The following is a 20,676-nucleotide window of genomic DNA, read 5'->3' as shown; positions in this document are numbered from 1 at the left end:
AAGGGGCATCTCCGCCTGCTGACAGCACCTAAAAGCCTTTTCTCATCCTTGTTCTGCATGCCGTGGTCTAGCCGACTTAGCACCGTGTGTGTACTCTGAAGCGCCTCCCGTAGAAATGCAATATAGGGAGAAGGCTAATGTAGTTTTCTAGATCATCCTGTGCAATTGGATTAACCGTATCTCGCAACGCGGAGAAGTGCTTTCCAGCTGCAGCCTGGCTCGGCCGAGGCGCGTTCGTGCCCTGCCAAAAGGGCCCCGTGGGAGCCGCGTGGCCTTTCGGGCTCCTTTGCTGATGGCGGCTGCGGCACTGTCGCTCCGGGAAGCGCAGCCTGCCGGACAGGGGAGCCTCCCCTACACAGGGGCGCCTAGGTCGTGCCTAAAATCTAAAACGCTGCTGCTTTGCTAAGCAGAAGCTGGGGGTATGCAAGGGAAGGGGATTGAATTCGGCACAGAAATTCCAAAATACAAGTATGGGCCCAGCCCTGACCCCCCCCCCCCGGCTCCTCTGAACTAATTTAAGCATGTGTGGCTATGAAGAGTGAAATGTTTTAAATCTGACTCTCTGCCATAAATAACTGGTATATTGTGGCGAAGCGCAGGGTTCGTTAAGTTCATAGCGGCAGCACTTATCTAATGGTGGCCAGTCGCTCTGGGTACACGAGGACGGGCCATCTTTCCGTCGGATTCGGTCAGCGTGCCCGTCGGAGCTGCTTTGTTTTTAGGACCCGGCGTGCTGACAGTACGACTCTTTGGACAGGTATCCCTTTAATCGCCTTAGCAGAGGGGTTAGCGCGTGAGAAGCGCCGCGGTCCCGAAGGAAGCGTGCTTGTGCTGCTGCCGGAGCTGCCCGGGCAGCGTGGCTGCTGGGCAGCCTGGCCAGGATTCCCGCTGCCACTGCGGGGAAGCCAAAATGAGCAAGTCGTGTCATGTGGCTCTTACGTGGCCCTGCTTCAGCTACCCCGTTAGGGAACAGGGGAAAACAAACGGCATATTCAGCGCGCCAGCCGGACCTCCCTGTTCCTTAAATTAAGCAGGGAGTGGATGCTGATTTGTCTCTCTTTCATGCTTCACTGACCCTGGTTCTGCTTTATCCAGCAAGGCGAAGGCATCATGAAGTAGAAAGCTAAACGATGTGTTCAGCATCAGCGCGCTGTGCCTTGCTGCTGTCTCAAACTCCCCGCAAACTGCGAAAGCGCAGGCCTGCCGCCCCCTCCCTGTTCTGCGAGAGCCTGGCCCCGATAAACGTCTTCGCCCCGGCGGTTTCCCTACCCTCCGGCTGCTCTGCGCGAATGAGGAGAGGAGCCGAGCCTCGTCCTTGCGCTTAGCTTTCTGGGTTTCTGGAAAGGGAAGTGAACAGTCGTTAATTCCTCCCTGACTTCGGGGAGGATCGGGATGCCTGAGATGAGGCTGTGCCTTCGCTCTGCCGAGTCCTGGCTGGGCTCTGCTTTCTCGACGCTGGGGATGCTGTTGCTGCCCATGTGACCCCCCTGCCTGCCCCGTGAGCTCGGGGTGGTGCCAGGCCAAGGTGTTCTGTAAACCTTTCTGCAGGAACCGGGTGCCCCAAGCAGCAGCTCCGTAACACGCCGCCTTTGCAGCCGAGCCGGAGTTGTCGTGCGGGCTAAGGAGTTGAGCAGAAGTTGCTCAGCTCTGGCGAGGTCCGTGGTCGCCCGGAGACCTGCCTCCTGCCAGCCTTGTGGCAGCGGAGAGCTCAGCCTTTAAAAGCTGTTCCTTGGCTGTCCTGCACATCCTGTCTCAGACCAATAAGTACGTGCCAGCCTGCTGGCTTATTCACTGCTAAACCCTAAATAACTCATTTCCGCTAACAGACTGTTTTCAAGGGACTCTTATTTCCCTAAATCTCGCATTGCAGCGGAGGCTGGCACGGGTCCTGTCTGCACGCAGAGCTCTCCTGGCGAGCATCTCCTGCAAGAATGGCGAGAGCTGGGGACGTGTGTGAGGCTTTACATGCAGAATTTTTAATGACGTTTACCTCTGGCTGGTGCTGTTGCATCAAAATGCCAGGTTGTCCTTGGGGGTTACCCCTCGGGGATCTGCTAGGATGAATTCCCCTTCTTTCTGCCCAAGAGCAGACCTCGCCGTGCGTGGCAGTAAGCACCGCAGGAGCGTCTTGCCAAGGAACTGCACTAGAGCACATGTTTACTTTGTAGTGCTCGTTAAACCATCCAAGAATTATTCTTTGTTATATAGGTAGTCCCCGAATAGGGCAGGTTAATGAAGTGAATTTAGGTAGAGCTTTGGTTCAAGCAGCTCCTGCTTATTGCTGTGCCAGTGTAATAAATCACTTACTCGGATAATGGCTAACTGGGTTGGGAAAACTGCTTCAGCTGAAAAATTTGGGGCAAATTAATCCTTGTGGGTGACTGCATTTGCATTACATGCTCTTATGACTGCTACTGCTGTCACCACCACAAAAGCATATACGTATGGGAGGGGATGGACTGGAAATGTGCATTTAAACTGGCATTTGAAACAATTTAGTTGCCAAGCACTTTTTGCAACCTAACCACCTTGTTTCCCTATGCTTGCACAGTTCAACAGCTCGAGCTGCTCGAGCTGTTCGTCGTTGAGGCAGTGTGCCTCTTCAGCCAGCCTGCATGGGGCTCTGGTTCCCGGGTCTGGAAAGACAAGCTGTAGGTGAAACGCTGGAAGTAGATATTAATCCTCCGAGTTATCTGGGCCTTGAAGGTAGTAGTTCTGAATTGCTTGATATTGGTGGCTTGTTCATCTGGACATCGATGCTCAAAGAGCAGAGCAGGCACATGGAAAACCTTCTTGCATGGTGGATTGAAAATCTATTTGGTGATTCCTGAATGCAGCTCAAAGACCCGCTCTGCGTGGGAATGACTTATGACTCCATAGCTTATGTGCCCTTTCAAATATTTATTTAAGGTGCAGGGGGGGAAAGAAAAAAGCTGTGATTAGGAAATACAGCTCAGCAACCTTTCTAGAGACTGACTTGAATTCTGTCATATAAGAGGAAATAAAACTTGAGTCTATTTGTCAAGTAGGTAGTGTTTATGCAGTGACCTTGCTCTCTGATACTGGTACAGTGTCCAGGATGCCCTATCTAATCTGGGCTCCCGATGACTTCAGCAATGAGCTTTAGCTTCCTGGCACCGGCAACCACTGATGTCAGGCTATTGCAGACTTGTGATATGCCTGGTATAGAGAACTACCAGCTTATTACTGCCTTCCCAAGCTGGGGGGCATTTCCTCCGTTATTGCCCTCCCCGTGCAGGAGGTCTCCGTTGATCCCTTGGCTTGTTAGCCTTTTCAGCCCTGCTGGAGTCTGTCTTTTAGTCTGTTTTGATTTTGATTATTTATCAGTATAGGATTTGTCTTCTGGATTTCCCTTCTTTCCCAATTTCAAATCTCCGTTCTTAAGTCTAAAATCCTTAAGTCTAACATTTTAATCCAGTGAAAACAGAGTTACGGTGCAGCCTAGCAAAAGGGGTTGGAGGCTGCTGTGTGCGGAGACCGCGGGTGAACGGCTCGCGGGCTGGGAGGGAGCTGCTGACCTCGCGAGGGTTGCGGCTGTCGCTGTTTGCTTTGGGGCTTGTCCTTGCGAGTGCCGTCCGTCAGCTTAGCCTGCTTAAATTTCAGCTAAGTCGGAGCAGTAACATGATGTAATGGTCAGTGGAAAATGTAGGATAGTGAGGAAAAGAGCAGGGACCTCTGGCCAGAGAGGCTGTCCCTTGAGAGGTGACTTGTGCAGAGCGTTGCCTGCAGGCCGGCTGGGACGGGAAGGGGTTTTGCTGGAAGCCCAAGCGGGAGGGTATCGCTTAAAGGCTGCCTTTACCCTCTCTCCCCTCCTGCTAGACGTACCTGACAGCCCTCGAAAGCCAAGGGGGCCGTGCGGGTGACGGCACGCGGACTGTCACTGCGGCATTACTGATCAGCGTTGCCTGGCACAAAATAAATGTTTTTGCCAGTCTCACCGGTGCACAAGAATATGAACGGGCAAAGCAGAAGGTCTGGGTAAGTGCAGAGCACTTCAGGCTTGGCGTTGTGAAAATGTGGCGTGACACCACCACCGCCAGAGAATTTAACCAAAGGAGGTGCCAGAAGCCTTGGGGTTCAGATGTTTCAGTGTCGGGGGGTAGCTCGAAAGGCAACAGCTCAGGTAAAGCCGGGAGGCCCTCACTTTAAACAGCGTGCTAGCAAAATAGTGACACGCGTTGATTTAAGGTGAGCTCAAAGATTGTGCAAATGAAATTGTTGTTATCTCGCCTGATGTACCCGCAGTCAGGTGGGAGCAGGCCTCTAACCCCGCGGTCTGGGAAGGGATTTTCTCGTCCAGTCGTGTGGCTGAGTTTCCTCCTATAATGATACCTTCTAATGAGACCTCTGCACTTGCACAGCAAGAGGTATCGTTGTTTAACCTCTCGTGCTGAATTACAGCCTGCGTTGTTAGCAACAGCCGTGTAAGTTCCTCTTATTAATCGGGCAGGTTTCAAAACGTGCCTCATGCCTACGCTTTAAAACTCGTGCGCCTTTACTAGCTTTCGTCAGGTAACCTCGGCACGTGTGACCCAGGGATCCTCATGGCAGGAGGAAGCTGAAAGGAAGCCGAGCGCTGGGAAGGGTTCCAGGAGGCTCGTATTTCTTTCGCATTTCTTTCCTATAAAAGCTGATGCTCATGGAAGTATTTTTTTCTTTCTTTTTTTTTTCCTTGCAGTGAACACCTACCTCTTCATGATGCAAGCCCAAGGCATCATGATTCGTGAAAACATGAGGACAATAGGAGCTCAGGTCTACGAGCAGGTGGTCCGCAGTGCCTATGCCAAGAGGAACAGCAGCGTGAATGACTCAGGTATAATCTTTAATAATTGTCGCTTTAATCAAAGTTTCCATTTTCACTGGACAGCAAGTTGACCTGAACCACTCTCCCTTAAAGGAATTAATTTATGTTGGTAAATGCAGGGTGGAAACTTTATACGAGTTAAAAGGATTTGAATAAATAATAATAGAGAAAACCAATTAAAGGGTAGAAATCTTGAAAGGTCTCAAATGACTGGATACTGAGCCAAAAACCTCTTTGCTTTTGAGGAATTTGGCTTGTTAGCTTCAACCAGTCTGAGGATGAAGGCTTTGAAAAACAGTTGTGCAAAAGTCTGTCTTTGTATTTTAAAATGCCTTCACACACATGCACACAGCCATCACCTCACATACACGGAAGAGCCCGTGTTCATAAGCTTCACTCTTCCCTTGCGAGGATGAACCGAGGTGACTTGGCTGGAGCTCGGCCACAAATAATATATTGAACTCTGGGTGGAATGAAGGGATCAGAGTAACAGGCTCTGACTCCTGACTATTTTCCATCCATAATATAATGCTAGGAAAAGGCTTACTGGTTTAGTTGTATCATAAGTTTTGGTGTAAACAGGGTACGCCGAAGTGTAAATGTGTGTGTTTGCATATAACAGCGTGAGGCATTTCCTTGCGACTGAGGACAGGGCAAGCAGGTGTCGTGCTGAGAGAGTACTTCCTTGTGTTTACTTGTAACTAGTGAGTCAGGAGCGTGATGGTTCCCAGGCGTGTTTTGCATTAAGCTTTGGTGATGCCCATGAAGCTCAACTGAGGTCTGCGCTTGAGGAGGAACCTGGGGTAGGTTTCGTCAGCAAGGGCTGGTAGAGATTTAAAAGGCAAAATTTTTTCTGTATAAAAAAAATGCAATATCCTTGCTGCTCAGCCTCCCCTCTGGAAGAGTGTCCATTCCTGGAGCACTGAGTAGATGGTATGGCCGTTATCCCAGTTTGGTTGTACTTTGAGTAGGAAAGGAAAAGAAGGGGAATCTCCAAACTCTGCAAGTGAGTTGCACCCTTCATAATCTTCTCCTCTACTGCTGAAGTCAGCCAGAGCTGCCAGCTCTATCTGTTTTAAGGCTGGAAACATCAACTAAAAAAGACATGCGGTGAGGAAGTAGTTAGCAGTGAAAACTGAAGAGGAGGAAGGTCAGGTGCTTTACCACCGCTGCTCGCGGTGAGCAAAGCCTCCGGTGCCCGTCTGAGCCTCGCCGGGCTGCTCCCTGCTGCCCTCCCGGCTGCGAGCCCTCTGCAGAGCTGCTATGAACCTCTGCTGCCTGCAGTGGAGGGGGAAACAGTTACCACATTAGCAGCTCTGATACCGTTATTATTGCTACTGGAATAAATGGCTTTGCTCGTGCCTCAGATCCATTTCAACTCTGCAAACTTGGATTTATACCCCCTTCTGTTTGGAAAGCTTGGAGCAGTAAGGATGGTTTTAATGTGCACAAGTGCTGTGTAACATCCTTGTGCGACCTTCCCAGTAAGAGGGCCGAGGAGCATGTGCGTGACGCTGGCCGTGACATCAGGAAGGTGTGCGGAGCCGTGGCCATGAGCATTGCCTTAACACTGCAGTCAGTATCTTCCCACCCTGACCTGGTTTTCTGGAGCTTCTTTGCTCAAAATGCAGATCTCCCCATCTCCTTGCTGCCTCCCGGAGGTGACAAATGAGGCAATAGGCAGCTCCCAAACCACTTCTTGCCTTTATAAGAGCTAGTTGCTCCTCTCTGGTCATCAGCTGGGTCCCTGCTCCAGCCTCCTGGCAGCACCTGGGAAGCAGGATGCTGCTAATGCTAATGCTTCCCGAGCAGCAGCCTCTCCTAAAGGTCACGTCTGTCCTCCAGATGTGGCCAAAACGGAGTGGCTTGTCACGCAGTGCTGTCCCGTGTGCATGGCCTCCCTGGACCTGTGGCTTTAATTCCTAGGCAGAATGCTTGGTGATGTGCGGTCCTGCATGGCAAGGGGCAGGTTGGTCTGCTGCAAGCACAGTGTGTTTCCCTCCATCTTTCTATGTTTTATTTTTTGCCCTTCTTAGCTTTTTCCTTTTCTATGAATTACTTCCTCATTGTAATAGCTTTTTAAGCATTTGATAATGGATGCAATAACCAATTTCCTATTCACTGAGCTAAGAGGTGTCCGTTCTGTGCTTTAGCAAGCAAAAAAGGCAGCACTTACTTCATGCAAAAAGGTGGAATTGAGCTTCGCTCTGCATTGTCAGCTTATGGTTAGAGAGTCGAACTAAGCATCAAGAGCTATATTATGGTGATATGAGTTTAATGGGAGTCTGGTTATTAAAATTTAGTCATAGCAGTAGCAAGCATCCAAAATAACATTTATAGTATTTGAAAAGCCCTGTGATTCTGTTTGCAAGTCTGTCTTCAGTCTGGCTGAGATGGTTTGGGTGCCACTTAGTCTAACAGATAAACAGTACTAATGATATGATATTATGTTCCGGTAGAAGAAAGCAAGCTGCAATATCCGGCTGGGTAATGAGTTGTCTTAATTGATCCAAATGAAAGATTTGGACTTTGCAGGTTGAGACAACCTTCTCTGCTTTGCTTTAAAAAATTATTCTTTTTTTTTTCCCCCTTGAGATATCTTTAAAGTGTGTGGGTTTTTCTCTTTTTAATACAGCCTTTATGCTATAGAGAATACAGTACGTTTATGCAATTACTTAAATGTACATATCTTAAAATAAATCTGATGTAGATTCTTAACTCTTAATATGAGCTGACACACTCTTTTCACTACACTGTAAATTGTTCTCAGTATAAAATGCGCAAGACTCTTTTGTATCGATATCTTTTGAACCTAAATATATGCTTCAGTTATTTGAAAGATTATAACCGCTGATTTAAAAAAAGTGCATTTTACACTGTGTTGAGTAAAATAACTTATGCTGTCTGCCTACTGTAAGTGCGCTGTATGTGAGTAGATCACCTACAGCCATTGCTAAGCTGCTCAGACAGCTCTTGGGGAGGAGAAACCCTACACCGGCTTTGTCTTTAGGTGCCTGAATAGCAGATGGTTTATAGCGTGGTTATGAGAAACCAGAACTGCTTTTGCTTTGAGTTAGTCTAGTGAATGTCAGTCCGCTCACACGCGCTTGTACAGCCAGCCCGGTATAAATGCCCTTTAAGGGTCAGGGAACCAGGAAGGTTCCTCCTCTTCAGGCCCGTTGGACCTCGCAGGTCGGGAGCACGAGGGAGCTGGTCTGCGTCAGGCTTCTGACGCGCGATGGGACTAAGCGCTCTTAGCCCGAAATGGCTGCTTCTTTGGGATCCCTGTGGGAATGAGGTGTGTTAAGGTTGAGGCTCCTGCCCTTGGTGCCACGGGATCAAAAGGCAAACCCTCCGCTAAGCATCTGATCCTCTCAGAAAGCAGAGATGCAGCATCCTCCCACAGTAGTTGATGCATTACTACTTTAGGCAGACAAACTTTTTTCTAGCACCTAAAATAAAGGTCGTGGCTGGCTAAAGTAGCCTTATGCAAAACTGGTGCTTTTTGGTTGTATAACCATAGAAAGCAGAAGTTTGTAGTTACGCAAAAACTTCCTTAAAACATCCAAAGCTGTAGCATGATGAAGGGTTTTTACCCAGAAGGTAAAAGGAATCAAAAGGGTGAGGGCTTTGAGGAAATGTGCTCTTCTGGATGCTGCTGGGACCTGCTGGAACGTGGGCACACCTCTGCTTTTACGTCATGCTAACCAAGTGAAAGGCTACGTGTAACACGATGGTTTTTATTGATCCTTTCAAGAGAATCACAAGAAGCAGGATTGTGCCGAGCAGGTTGCTGCTCCTGACGGTCACTGCTGGCTGCTAGGACGTGCCTGGGGACTGTCCTCCCGTGAGCCCGTGTTAGGAGAGGAGCCGCTCGAGGAGCGCTTCCCCTTTCACCTGCGCTGCAGCCCTTCGGGGACAAAGCATTAAATAACCTTTCCTTTCAAGGGCCACGTGCTCCTTCCACTTGATCTATTTGTGCTGCCTGAAGGCGAAGCTCAGAATCCCTCCTGGGACCAGGAAAGGGGCAGGTTCCTCGGCGGTGGCCTGGTCTGACGCCCACCAGGTTTCTCCTGCCACCCCGCGGCTGCCCTCTGATGCCGCGGGGAGGAAAGCCCAGCTGGGTGGTGGTTGCGAGACGAGGACTCGCACTGCATGGGGACGCCCACGGCAGTCTGGGACGCGCTCGGCCCTGGGTGGTTTTGGGGACAAGGTGGTCAGCTGAAGGGGTGCGCTGGCAATGGTGTGGGGAGGTGGCTGGAAAAACCAAAGACCTGTAGTTTAAGCAGATTTTTTTTTCCTCTCTCATTTTTTCCCCACCCTAGATTATCCTCTTGATTTGAATCACAATGAAACCTTTCTGCAAGCCACAACTTTTCTTCCTGAAGATTTTACCTACTTTCCAAACCATACCTGTCCCGAGAGACTCCCTTCTATGAGTGAGTAGCACTGTGCCTTGCCTCCAGCGTTGCAGCCCTCGCCCCAGCTCGTGTCGAGCCCCCTGTCCCGGCCAGGGGCCCCGTCTGCACCGGCACAGCTTGCGCGTGCTGGGTTTCGGGAGGCTGGCACCCGAGCCTGGAGCATCCCTTCCGAGGGGGCCTGAATTTCTGCTTTAGCTGGCAGCTCCGGTGCCCCCTTTACCTGCTCCTGCATGGTTTTGGATTGCGTATTCTGGCATTTTTCCCCTCCTGACTTGTTGGTATTTCACCTTTTTCTATTTAGCACCTGTCCGGAGGGCGGGAGCAGGGAATGAATGGAAGGGCTGTTCTGCAGCCGCAGTTTTCCTCTGGGAAATCATTGTTTACTGGATCGCCCAAATTAATCCCTGCTATGTCTGAGGCGCTTCTCCTTTCTGGAGCAAGAGCCCGTCGCTTGGCAAATGCAAACAAAAGAGGAATTGTGCCCTGCGAGTCGGTAGAAAGGCTTGGCCAGCCCTTTTCCATGGCCAGCGCCGGGGCTGGCAGGCAGCAGAGCGGTCACCCCTTCACCCCTCCGGCGCTCGCTGCCGTTTGCTGGCACAGGCCAGTCCCAGCCCCGGCGCTGTCGGACACGAGTGAACCGCCGAGCCGTCCTGAGTGAAACTGGGCCTGGATTCCTCTTGGCTGTGGCAGGTCTGGAGGGGTGCTGGGTTTGCAGTGCAGAGGGCCTCATCCAGCAAGGGGCACGAAGGCTTGAGCAGAGCCGGGCTGCGGAGGGGCAAGGCTGAGCCACGCCGGTGGTGTTCCCCAGTCATCTCTGGTGTCTGGGGAAAGAACAGACCGGTTGCGTTCAGTGCTAGGGCCAAACGCAGGAGTGAAATCGGGGAGGGCACCGAGCAGGGTAGGAGCCAAGCGGCACCTCCTCGTGCTCGGATGGGAGCCCTCACCTTCCTCTGCTTCTTTCCACTGCGTCCGCAGAGGGCCCCATTGATGTAAATATGAGTGAAATCACCATGGAAGATATCCACCAGTTCTTCTCGAAAGACCCTTCTATCAAGCTAGGAGGCCACTGGAAGCCGAGTGACTGTCTGCCTCGCTGGAAGGTAAGCTGGGAATTCGGCAGCGCCGTGCCTGTACCATTGCCAGGCGCAGCAGGAAGGAGGGCTCCCGGTCGGGCGGCAGGGAGATGTTAGTGGGCAGCTCCAGCACTTCCACCTTTGTGCTGCAGCTCCAGACAAATGAGTGTAAGGCTCCCTGCGACTAGGACTGCAGTGCCTGGAGAAGCAAAGCGCTGAAATCGAGGGCTGCAGTTGTGATGCATGAGTCAGCCTGGCTCTCTGCAAGGACTGCTGAGGAGGCAGGCAGTGAACTTGCCTGTCTGGTTCCCAGCTGACGAGCCTCCAGTTTGCCCAGCTGTCTGGTTTGGGGACGCTTGACCCAGAGATGGAGGTGGCATTGCTGGGGACTCCTGTCTTGGAGGGTGGTGGCCTCTGGGCAGTACAGTACAGGGACCTGGCCTTGCTCTTGCTCTCCTTGCTTGGTGGGTAGAGGCAGTGAGTATGGCGGCTATTAGTCTCGCGTAAGGCCAGGATTATGTTTAATCTCCCCGAAGCAACGATTTCCCAGAAGGTGAACGAATACCAAAGTTTCCAAGCAGCAGCGACGCGGGGGTTAGAGGGGTCTGTGGGCTGCCAAGAGCTCTCTTTCCTGATGTGGTAATGGATGTCCTTTCCCCGTCCAGGTGGCAATCCTAATTCCATTCCGCAATCGTTACGAGCATCTTCCAGTCCTCTTCAGACACCTGATTCCAATGCTGCAGCGTCAACGTTTACAATTCGCGTTTTACGTTGTTGAGCAGGTAAGTCGGTCCTGCGTGTGCGCGGTGTCTGCTCCCCAGCTGGTTTGCTGGTGGAGGCAGCGGCAAGCATATGAAGTGTGCTGCGATAGAAATGTGTGCCAGAGCGTCAGCGTGCAGCCAAAGCCACAAGCGTAGCGCTGCTTTGCCTCCCAAGGAGGTTACCTGCCAGATCACGTAATTTAAATATTAGAAGGTTTGTGTGTGATTGCTTCTGAGTTCATGTTGCAAAGCTGAAATTGTCCCACTCTGTCTCAAAGTGGCACAATTGAGATGTGTCCCTAGAAATTAGAGACTGGCTTTCACCTAAAAAATGAAGTAGAGATCCAGATTTTTTTTAAACTCTGTATTGGAGGAGACATTGGGGAAAAAAAAATTTTTTTGAACTAGATATTTGCAGCATAAATAATGCTGCATTCTTGTCCATGTGAAGCTGTCACCTAAGCTATCCATCCTCATGCACCCTGTTAACATGCCACCAGACTTAGTTCTCCTTAGCCTTTTGGACAGTGTCAGGTAAAGAGATCAATCAAAGTTGCTTTTTTGGGTATCTGACTAATAACACTTTAACTTCCTATTTTTGCAATTGTACACTAAATTGAATATTTAAGTCTTGGAACAGATAACTAGTGATATTGACCAAAACCAATACACTCTCTTCTGTTGAGCAACTGAATTGGGAGCCAAGTGCACTTTGGATTCTCAGTCTTTTTTAGAAAACTGCACAGGCAAAGCAACCAAACTTGTATCAGGCTTCCCTTGAGAACGAACTCTCCGTCTCTCCTAGGCTGGTAACCAACCCTTTAACCGTGCCATGCTCTTCAATGTTGGCTTTCGGGAAGCAATGAAGGACTTGGACTGGGATTGTCTCATCTTTCACGATGTGGACCACATACCAGAAAATGACCGTAACTATTACGGATGTGGACAGATGCCAAGACACTTTGCAGCCAAGCTGGATAAGTACATGTATCTGTAAGCACCAGTCTTCCTCTGCGCTATAGTAATAGATAAGAAGCCGGTGTTAGATTTTTAAAAGGACAGAAAATCAATTTCAGTTTGTTTCCCAAGCTTTGTGCAAAGTAAACATAAAAGAGAAATAGAAGAAAACATCCTCGTAGCTCATGGGCTTTCTTCATTGCAACTGGGAGAACTGCTGCTCTGATGAGCTTTGAGCAGGCAATTGGGTCAGCCCTGAACGGCAGTGACAGCTGTTTCTTTGCACGCTCGACTGACCCCTTCTCTCCCGTTTAGGCTCCCGTACAATGAGTTCTTTGGTGGAGTGAGTGGCCTGACCGTAGAGCAGTTTCAGAAAATCAATGGCTTCCCCAACGCCTTCTGGGGCTGGGGCGGAGAGGACGACGACCTTTGGAACAGGTACCACTGCGGCTGGAGCCGCATCCCGAGGCGGGGTGATGGGCAGGGCTCCCGTGGCGGTGCTGTGAGCCGCTTGGCGTGCAGGTGCCAGCGGTGCTGCCTGGGCCCATGGGGCACGTCACAATCTTCAGGAATTCAGGGACTTGGCTTTGAATGCAGTGCACCAATTTTGTCAGTGCTGGAAGCAGCCTCCAAGTCTACATGATAATGTTGTCCCTTAGACTGACTTTACGTCGTGATTATATTGGGCAAGGTTGCATACACTGTGAAGAGAAATATTTTCACCTCTTCCAGCTGGTGCTGGGCCAGGCTGTACCCTGTTTGCCTGACCCAGGGAACGGCCGGCCTGTTTTGAGGTGATTTGGTGGGAAACGCGTTTGAGTGGGTGGCATTCCAGTCTGCTCAAGCAATAGATTGGATGCAGACAGAGAAACACTGGTTGTGAAATTACTGGCCTCGTATGCAATATTCCATGATGATTATGTCAAACTGATTCCCGGCTGAACTCTTGAAACCTTGAGGTGCTGAGCGCAGCCTAACTGGCCTGGAGCTTAGATTGAAGTGGGGAGATTTGCATAGTTTATCTGCTTGATGAAAAGACAAAGTTACTGTAGGAGCCGCAAGAGCCCTAATTGTGCAGTCTTGGCAAGCATTGAAGGCAGAACAAATGCAATAGTTGTGCTTTTTTCTTTTTTTTCTTTTTTTCTTTCTTTTCTTTTGTCTCTCTCCCCTTTCTAATACAGAGTGCAGTATGCCGGCTATTCAGTGACTCGACCAGAAGGAGACACGGGGAAATACAAATCGATTCCGCATCATCATCGGGGCGAAGTGCAGTTCCTAGGAAGGCAAGTGAAACTTTGAAGGGCTTTCAGATCCTTTTTTAAAAAAAAAGTCTGTCCCATGTACAAGGTTCCCTGGAGCTGTCTAAGGGCAATAACAGCCTTAACTCGTGAAGGAAACTCCGACTGTAGGAAGATAAGGGAGGCAGAACGCTGCCCGGATTCCTCCGGCATGTTTAGTGACCTGCGACCCTAAGACAAGGGGTCCTTACTTTGCGACTGTAGCTTCTTGAATGTCACCCAAGAGCCTGGGTTGCCAGCCCTGCAGCCTGGCTTAACAGGCTTGGGACTTCTCCTGTGTCTGGAGGGGGTTGTTTCTAAAGGAGTAGTTAATACTGAATATCAAAGCAGCTTCTGTTTTTTCTAGCAGATCCTGATTTAAACGTTTCAGAAAGCATTGCTTAGCTTGCAGAAGGCAGACAGCAGAGCAGTTTCATGGTGTAGCGTTGCTAAAGCATCAGGTGACTCTGGAAGTACTAATGGAGTCTAATAGAAACACTGAGTTTGCATTACGAATTCTGTTGCTGTTGCAGAAGCAACATCTCACTGCTACGTTGTTCTTCAGTAGTGGAAAATATTCCATGTTTTGAGTTGGAGGGTGCCACTTGCACTGCTTTGATCCCGTAATGGAGTGTGCAGACGGAGAGATGGTGTGCGGCTCCTGGCACACTCCTTCTACCGGAGCACTGAGACGGAGCAGCTCCAGTCGTGACTCTGCCATACGTGCTAATTCTGCTGTTGCTGCCTCTTTACTCCAAGCTGAGGTGAATATACAGAGCCCGCAAGTTCAGGACTTGCCATCTTGTGAGACTTCAGACATCCGTGAGGAGGAATAACTGCTCCCTGTACATAGGAGCACAAGCACTGCCTGAACACTTTTTCTTTTTCCTTCATCTCAAAAAGCTAAATTCTCCCTGGAGCTTTCGAGGTGGGTTCTGACGCCCTCATCCATGAGCCAAAGCTGTTTCTGAGAGTGCAACGGTTCAATGAATGGCTGCTATTGCCAGGGGACCTTAGTGGAATTTGAGTCTTCCGAAAACTATGCAACAGAAAACCAGAGAAATATCTCTTTTGCAAACAACTGCAGGAACTAACACTTGTAGGTCATGAGCTGTTGCATAGTGCAGACTTTGTTCTGAACGGAGGCTCCTGTCTGCTGCTGGCAGGAGAAGGGACAGCAAGGAGGGCTTGTTTTGCAAAGACTATTTGAACTAGCTGCAAGTTCAGAGGAGAAATGAACTTATGTGCTGGTCTTCAGTCTTTTCCTACAGCAGATTCCTTCTTTGGGGAGTTTCCATTTAAGGTTATATGTAAGCTTTAGCTCTAGTTCTCATTTCGCTGTTGGACAGTGCAGCCAGCAAGAGATGGTTCTTGTTTCACTCTTGCAAAGATCAAGGAAGTCGGTTTTGGTTTAAAAAAAGCTGCATTCAGTCAAATCCCTGAAGCATGAAAGGATGGGAGTGCAGCAGGAATGAGCCCTTGTTTCAGGATGCTGCAGGCCAAGCGCAGGCGCCCTGTGCGGCAGGGTGGCAGGAGCCGAGGGCGTTTCGGCCTCTCTTCCCTGGAGCCCTGTTTGCCGGGAGCAGGCGTTGCAGACCGCTGCCTCTCGTGCTCACAGTGAGGAAGGATAACGTCTCTTCAAACGCCGTGAAGCCTTTTGAACTAACACTGCTCCAGCCGCGAGCCTTGTTTAGCGTGAGGCTTAGCTCTGGATCAGCGGCCGCTCGCCGGCGTGCTGCGGGAGGGAGCGATCTGCGGTGGAGAGGGGCAAAGCAGCTGCTCGTGCGGCTCCAAGATGAGCTCAACGCTCCCGTTGCCAAGTGCTCCCGTCTGCTCCGCCGCGTCTGCAGCGGGCAGCGTTACTGTAGGGCACGTCTCAGCCTGGCTGCTGGTTTTGGGGGGTTTGGAGGGGTGATTGTTTCGCTCCTTCCAGCTTGCACCGCCAGCAACGGCTTTGCTTCCAGCTCTCCCATCTGCCCAGCGGCACCGCGGCGAACCCAGGGGGAACCTGGCACCCAGTGTTCTGCCAAACGCTTTCCTTCTTCGCTGGAAAAACTGTTTCCTGCCAATGTCCTCGTACTGTGACCTCTCTGAAGCCGATGTTGGCCCTTCCTCCTTCTGTCTGACCCCAATTCTTCCTCTTCCCCATGGCATGTGTGTTCCCCGGTGCTCTTGCCGTCTCCCAGCCTCTCGGGGTCCCAGTCCCCCCCTCCCGGTGCTCTGAGGTACCTCAGCACTGCTGTACTGCAGTACGGAAAATCCATAGTCCTGGCCTGCCGAGACATTTCTGCCTGTTTTTTCCCTCTTACATTGGGTCTTGTGTCTTGTCATGCTGCCCCTAAACTTGATCGAGGCCCTTTTTGTGCACCAGCTGCAGCTTCCTTTCCCAAAATATGATTGTTCTAGTTTTACTTCCTCATCCCCCATCACTCGCAGACTAATACCATTAGTTCTGCGCTTGGGTGGGTGATCCAGTTTCCTAAAGAACAGAAATGACCACATGGCCTTTCGGCTTCTGTTTGTCTCCTGGGTCCTCTGGCTCGCTGGCCAAGGAGCTCTCCTTGTTTTGGTGAGGCAGAAGTTGAGCAACTTTGCTCTGTATCACAGGATGGACTACAACTTTTGTAAAGTGTTTGGGATGTTTACATGTGAGGAACGTGTAAAAGATGACAGTAGTCTTTATTAAGGACTCAGACGCTTTGTTCTGTGGCTTCGGATAGGGGTCAACTGCGTTAAGGGTATTTTTGTAGCTGTCAGCCAGACTTTGCGCGGCTCCACGCAATGCGGGGAAGTGAATCCGTTGGTCTCTTGCTCTCTCCATGCAGGTATGCCTTGCTGAGGAAGTCGAAAGAAAGGCAAGCCCTGGACGGCCTCAATAACTTGAACTACTTTCCAAACGTCACATATGACGCCTTGTATAAGAACATCACTGTTAACCTGACACCAGAGCTGGCTCTGGTGAGCGAATATTAAGAGGAGAAAATAACTTTGCTCTGCCCTTCACCAAGAAAGCACCACATTAGACTTTCTTTTTTAAGGGTTATTGAGGACAAGAAATATTTTGGCTAATGAAGGATCACAGTATTTTTGGAGAATAAGGCTGAAAGTGCACGCACAAACTGTCCTTGCTGTACCAATCCAACCTGATACTCGTGCAGCGAGCTCAGCAGTCTTTTTCCTTTTCCGCCACTTGCTTTCCGGGTTTCAGGACAATGGTTTGAACTGCTGCTCTCGTCTCACATTCCACCTCCAGCATCTCCAGCACCGGGACTCGCCGCGGACCCGCTTCCCTCCCCACGAGCCGGCTCGGCTGAGTGACTCTGACTTCTCGACTGGGACGGTCGGAGGCCATTCAGTCAGCAGCGGCCCCAGTTGGGAGATCAGACAAGACTTCTGACACCGTTCTACATTTGTGTGGTTTTTTAAATGACCTGCTTGAAGTATATACAACAGAATCGCTTCTTAAAGAAGTGTAAGTGTAAATATGCTGTGTAAATTGCCCCTTTTTATTTTCTTCTATGGTTCAGATCCAAGCTAGAGGTTTACATAAGGTCACTCATTTTAGTCCTGGATTCTGTAAACATTTGTGTGTGCATCACTGTACTTGTGCAAGTTGTTCCCTTTTCAGCCAGTGAGACTGCTTGCATGATTTAAGCTATGCATATGCATAAATGTTCGCGGAACAGGGCCCTAAACTTTAAAATGTAGCGCTTGATAAAAACAGCCATGTCATCATTCCTTACAGAAATCATGTGGGTGGCTTTTCCCAGGGAGAGTGAGGAAATGGGAATATTTTATGGGGGGGGAATCCCATTTGTGTCATTTTTTGAAGCATAATGTGTAAATTGGTCTGAAAGCCATATGGAATGAAATCCATTGCCTGTTGCTCTCCATGCCACTCGGATGGCAAGCGCAAGCTTGGCAGACTTGTCGAGTTCCCACGCGCCCCCCTGAGCACCCGCCGCTCCTCCGGGCCAGGAGGCCTCGGCCCCCACTTGCAGACCCTCGGGGCTGCTTCTCCTGCCCACGCGTCGCCCTCAGGATGGGGCAGCTGGCTGCACTTCACAGGGTCTGCCCCAAATTAAGTGGTCTGCAGTGATTCCTCTAAGGTAACGTTATGGTTTGGGGTTTTGTTTTATGGAATAGTATTTTGTATTTATTGTGTAAATTTAACAGTACACTGAACTAATGTAAATTAGAACTAGGTAGGACACTTGGTTGTCAGCCTTAACCACCTGAAAGCACTTGCACAAGTGCAGCTAGTGGGATAGATTGTCCACAGATTAGTAATAGCGAGAAAAATGAAGGACCTATAGATTAAGTTCATGCAAACATGAGTACCAAGAACTCAAGATCTCGGTCCAACACCCCATGCAATCATCTAAATTTGAAATGACCCCTCCCTTGTCCCATTTTCCCCTCCTCTTCCATCTTTACAACTGATTTGGGATTTTGGGGTTGTACCTATATAAAGTGTTTTTTTTTTCTCTCCCCTCCTTTGAAAGTCAATCCATTAGTTACGCAGCATGTACACAGTCATTTTTACTGGACCTCTCTGATTTAAAAATAATACTTTGGGGGTTGTGTTTTAATTATGTATTTATACATAACAATTGTGAGTGTTTGACCTCAGAAGTACTTTAACTTTCTTTTTATTGCATTGTTTGCCTTCAGTTTCCTTAACTTTTCATGGTTTACATTGGTTTTCTTGGTTCCGTGGACGTATGATCCCCATACACATCTGTTGTGGGTGTGACTGCCCAGGGCATTCCTAAAGCGTATCAAGAAAATGTTAGTTTAGAAAACATGGAGTTCTTGTTGTGTCGATCTTATCAGGCAGTATGAGAGGACAGCGAGCCTGCCCTTGAAAAGCGCTGATAAGCCTGTAATTTAGGTTTAAAGTCTTTGAATTTACATGTGCTTTAAAATTGCTTCCTGAGGGAATTCAACATGGTTATTTATAGGCAGAGGTGAGGATTTGCTTTTTATGGCGCATATAGCAATAAAGACTTTTGCTTCTGAATCTTGATCTCGAATTCACGTGGACCCTTTTCAAATGCTAAACCCTCGTTGCCCTGCCCCTCACTTCTTTAATCTTGAGCCCTCGCTAGAAACCTGTCTTTGTTTAATGGTGCTTCAAACAAGGAATGTATTTCAGCTAGTCCAAGTTCACTACCACAGGAATCATGCATGTGTGTGCGAGTAGGTGTTAAACTACCTTCGTTTGAATCCTCAGCCTTTGTGTACCTGACATCCGTTGCACCTTGTGTTGAACAAAGAAAGACGTTACCTCTGCTCAGAAATGCACTTGTTTAAGGTTGGCATAAAAGGGTCCATTTCACCCCAAAATGACATCACTGTTCATAGTTCCTTTGTTCTAATCACGTTGAATTTTTTCCCTTTTCAAAATGTGGAATATCTTAAAAATGTGCACTGTTAATCTTATCAGCTATGTCAAATACTGTATGGTAAATGTAACTGTTTAAAAACATACTGTCAAGCGCATGTGCTGTTATGGTGTAAAAATTCTCGTATTAAAGAACTTGTACATATTCTGGCAGCTGAGATTCAACAAGGCCACTCGTTCACCCCTTCCATGTCACCGCTGTCTGTAGCCCTGCAGGAGGGCAGGTCGTGTTCAATGCTGATTTTTTTTTTTTTTTTAAATGAGCCATGTGGGTTTTATTTGCAAAACTATTTATTTACAGCTCGTTATTTGTAAAGCTCTGCTTCTCTAAGGGAGGTACCGTCTGAGCAACAGCCACGCACTGCTAGTCACTCACCATCAGAAGTGGCTTTAAACTATAAAGTATCTTTCCATCATCATGGCTTTTGAGCTTACTGTTATGTTTTTAAGAGGTGCCAGGGGGACATTTTTGCACTGAAGACTAGTGTTTTAAAACACGGACACACACACTTTTCAGCAAAGCAATCCTTTGTGTCATTACATTTATTTACCCATGTGTTTGTACATTTTTGTATTTGTTAATTTATGAATGATTTTTTCAGTAAAAATACATATTCAAGAACAAAGACTGCACTGGTCGCTTCTTTACAAGAGCGGGCGCGTGCTTTGGGGGAAGGGGGGAGTGTTTGCTGTTGGTGTTGGAGGAGGTGAGACTCCTAAGCCCCGGGAGCGTGCTTGTAGCAGCTGGAGAGCAGAGAAGAGCCTGTGTCCGAGGTGAGGCTCAAGCCCGCCTTAGAGGCGTGTGTCCCTGGAGAAATGCAGTCTCCAGAAGTCAAATACCATAAGTGAAGACCGAGGGGTGGGTGGATGGGGCAGACAACAGGTCCAGCCCCCTTGCCTCACCCGTTGGCACGGCCCCCGGCAAAGACCGAGTCAATCTCTGCTTTTACCGGGAGCAGGTGCTGTGAGAGGGCTGCTCCTCCCTGGGGAGGGGAAACCAGAAGGCAAGCAGTTTCTTATGCAGTGCAGAGTTTGGGCTGGAGCCCGAAGCTCCCCTGGGCTGCAGTACTTGTATGCTGGCATCCCCAAATTGGGTGTATCCCAAGGCTGGGTGCCAGGCTGGACACGCCGCTCGGAAGCGAGCCCAGCGCAAGGTGGAGATGCTCCTTGTGGTCCAACTCGGCTGCATTTGGGAGAGCCTCTTTTCCAAGCATCTCACAAGCATCGCTTGGCCCCGAGCTGGCGGAGGGGCTGGTGGCCTCCTGCCCGCCCGGGGCGGCAGGTTCGGGAAGCCTCCCGGCTGCAGGGTGCCTGCGTGGGGCTGGGCTGCCCCGAGGCAGACGTGCCGCAGCAGGACGGCCCCAACCAGCTTTTTCCTCCCCTGCCGCTCTCCCAGCCCAGGCTGCGGGGTACCAGGACAGGCTGGGGGATGCAGCCCTGGCGATGGCGCTCAGATGCTCCGAATAGGGCCTCGGGGCTGGGAGCCGCCGGGCTGCAGCCTGCTGCCGCTGCTTTGGACGAGGATGCTGCAAGGCGCTACGCAGGTCTGGTCAGGCAGCTGTATTCGAGGGCTGCATGCGGTTTGGACCAGCAGAAATAGGTTGGTACCCACTGGATCAGCCGCCTTTTGGTTGCGCGGGGCTTGGAGAAGCTGGTGGGATGGGGGGGATTGATTGATTCTGATCAAAAAGCCGTGCAGGCAGGCAAGCTTCCTTGCAGCAGCTCTAAAATATCCTCCCCCTCCTCTGCAGCGGGCAAGCGTTGCTCGAATAAATAGCTGGCAGCCTCAGCCGGGCCCAGGCTTCGCCTTTATTTAGCTCTCCCTCTTCTGGGAAGTTTCCTCCCACTCGCAGCACTCGCTTCTCCGCTCTGCAAGCTGGCGGGCTCCTTCGGGCCGCGGCGCCCGGCGGGGGAGCGCCGGCCTCGGAGAGCGGGGCGGGCGACGGCAAGCCGCT

At 50.0% G+C, this 20,676-nt stretch overlaps 1 protein-coding gene across 1 annotated transcript; it reads left to right on the top strand.

Annotated features, from left to right (window-relative positions):
- The first annotated feature begins 4,704 nt into the window (after positions 1-4,704).
- B4GALT5 (beta-1,4-galactosyltransferase 5) lies at positions 4,705-19,336 on the top strand. Its single transcript, XM_026057414.1, has 8 exons — positions 4,705-4,834; positions 9,151-9,264; positions 10,222-10,346; positions 10,985-11,101; positions 11,886-12,073; positions 12,353-12,475; positions 13,219-13,320; positions 16,140-19,336. Exons 1-8 carry the CDS (start codon positions 4,717-4,719, stop codon positions 16,285-16,287), a joined length of 1,035 nt encoding a protein of 344 aa, XP_025913199.1. The 5' UTR covers positions 4,705-4,716; the 3' UTR covers positions 16,288-19,336.
- The last annotated feature ends 1,340 nt before the right edge of the window (positions 19,337-20,676 follow it).

Source organism: Apteryx rowi, unplaced genomic scaffold (genome assembly GCF_003343035.1).
Source record: "Apteryx rowi isolate R43461 unplaced genomic scaffold, aptRow1 scaffold_0, whole genome shotgun sequence".
In the NCBI taxonomy this organism is placed as follows: Eukaryota; Metazoa; Chordata; class Aves; order Apterygiformes; family Apterygidae; genus Apteryx; species Apteryx rowi.
This window is presented reverse-complemented; position numbering and strand designations above follow the sequence as displayed.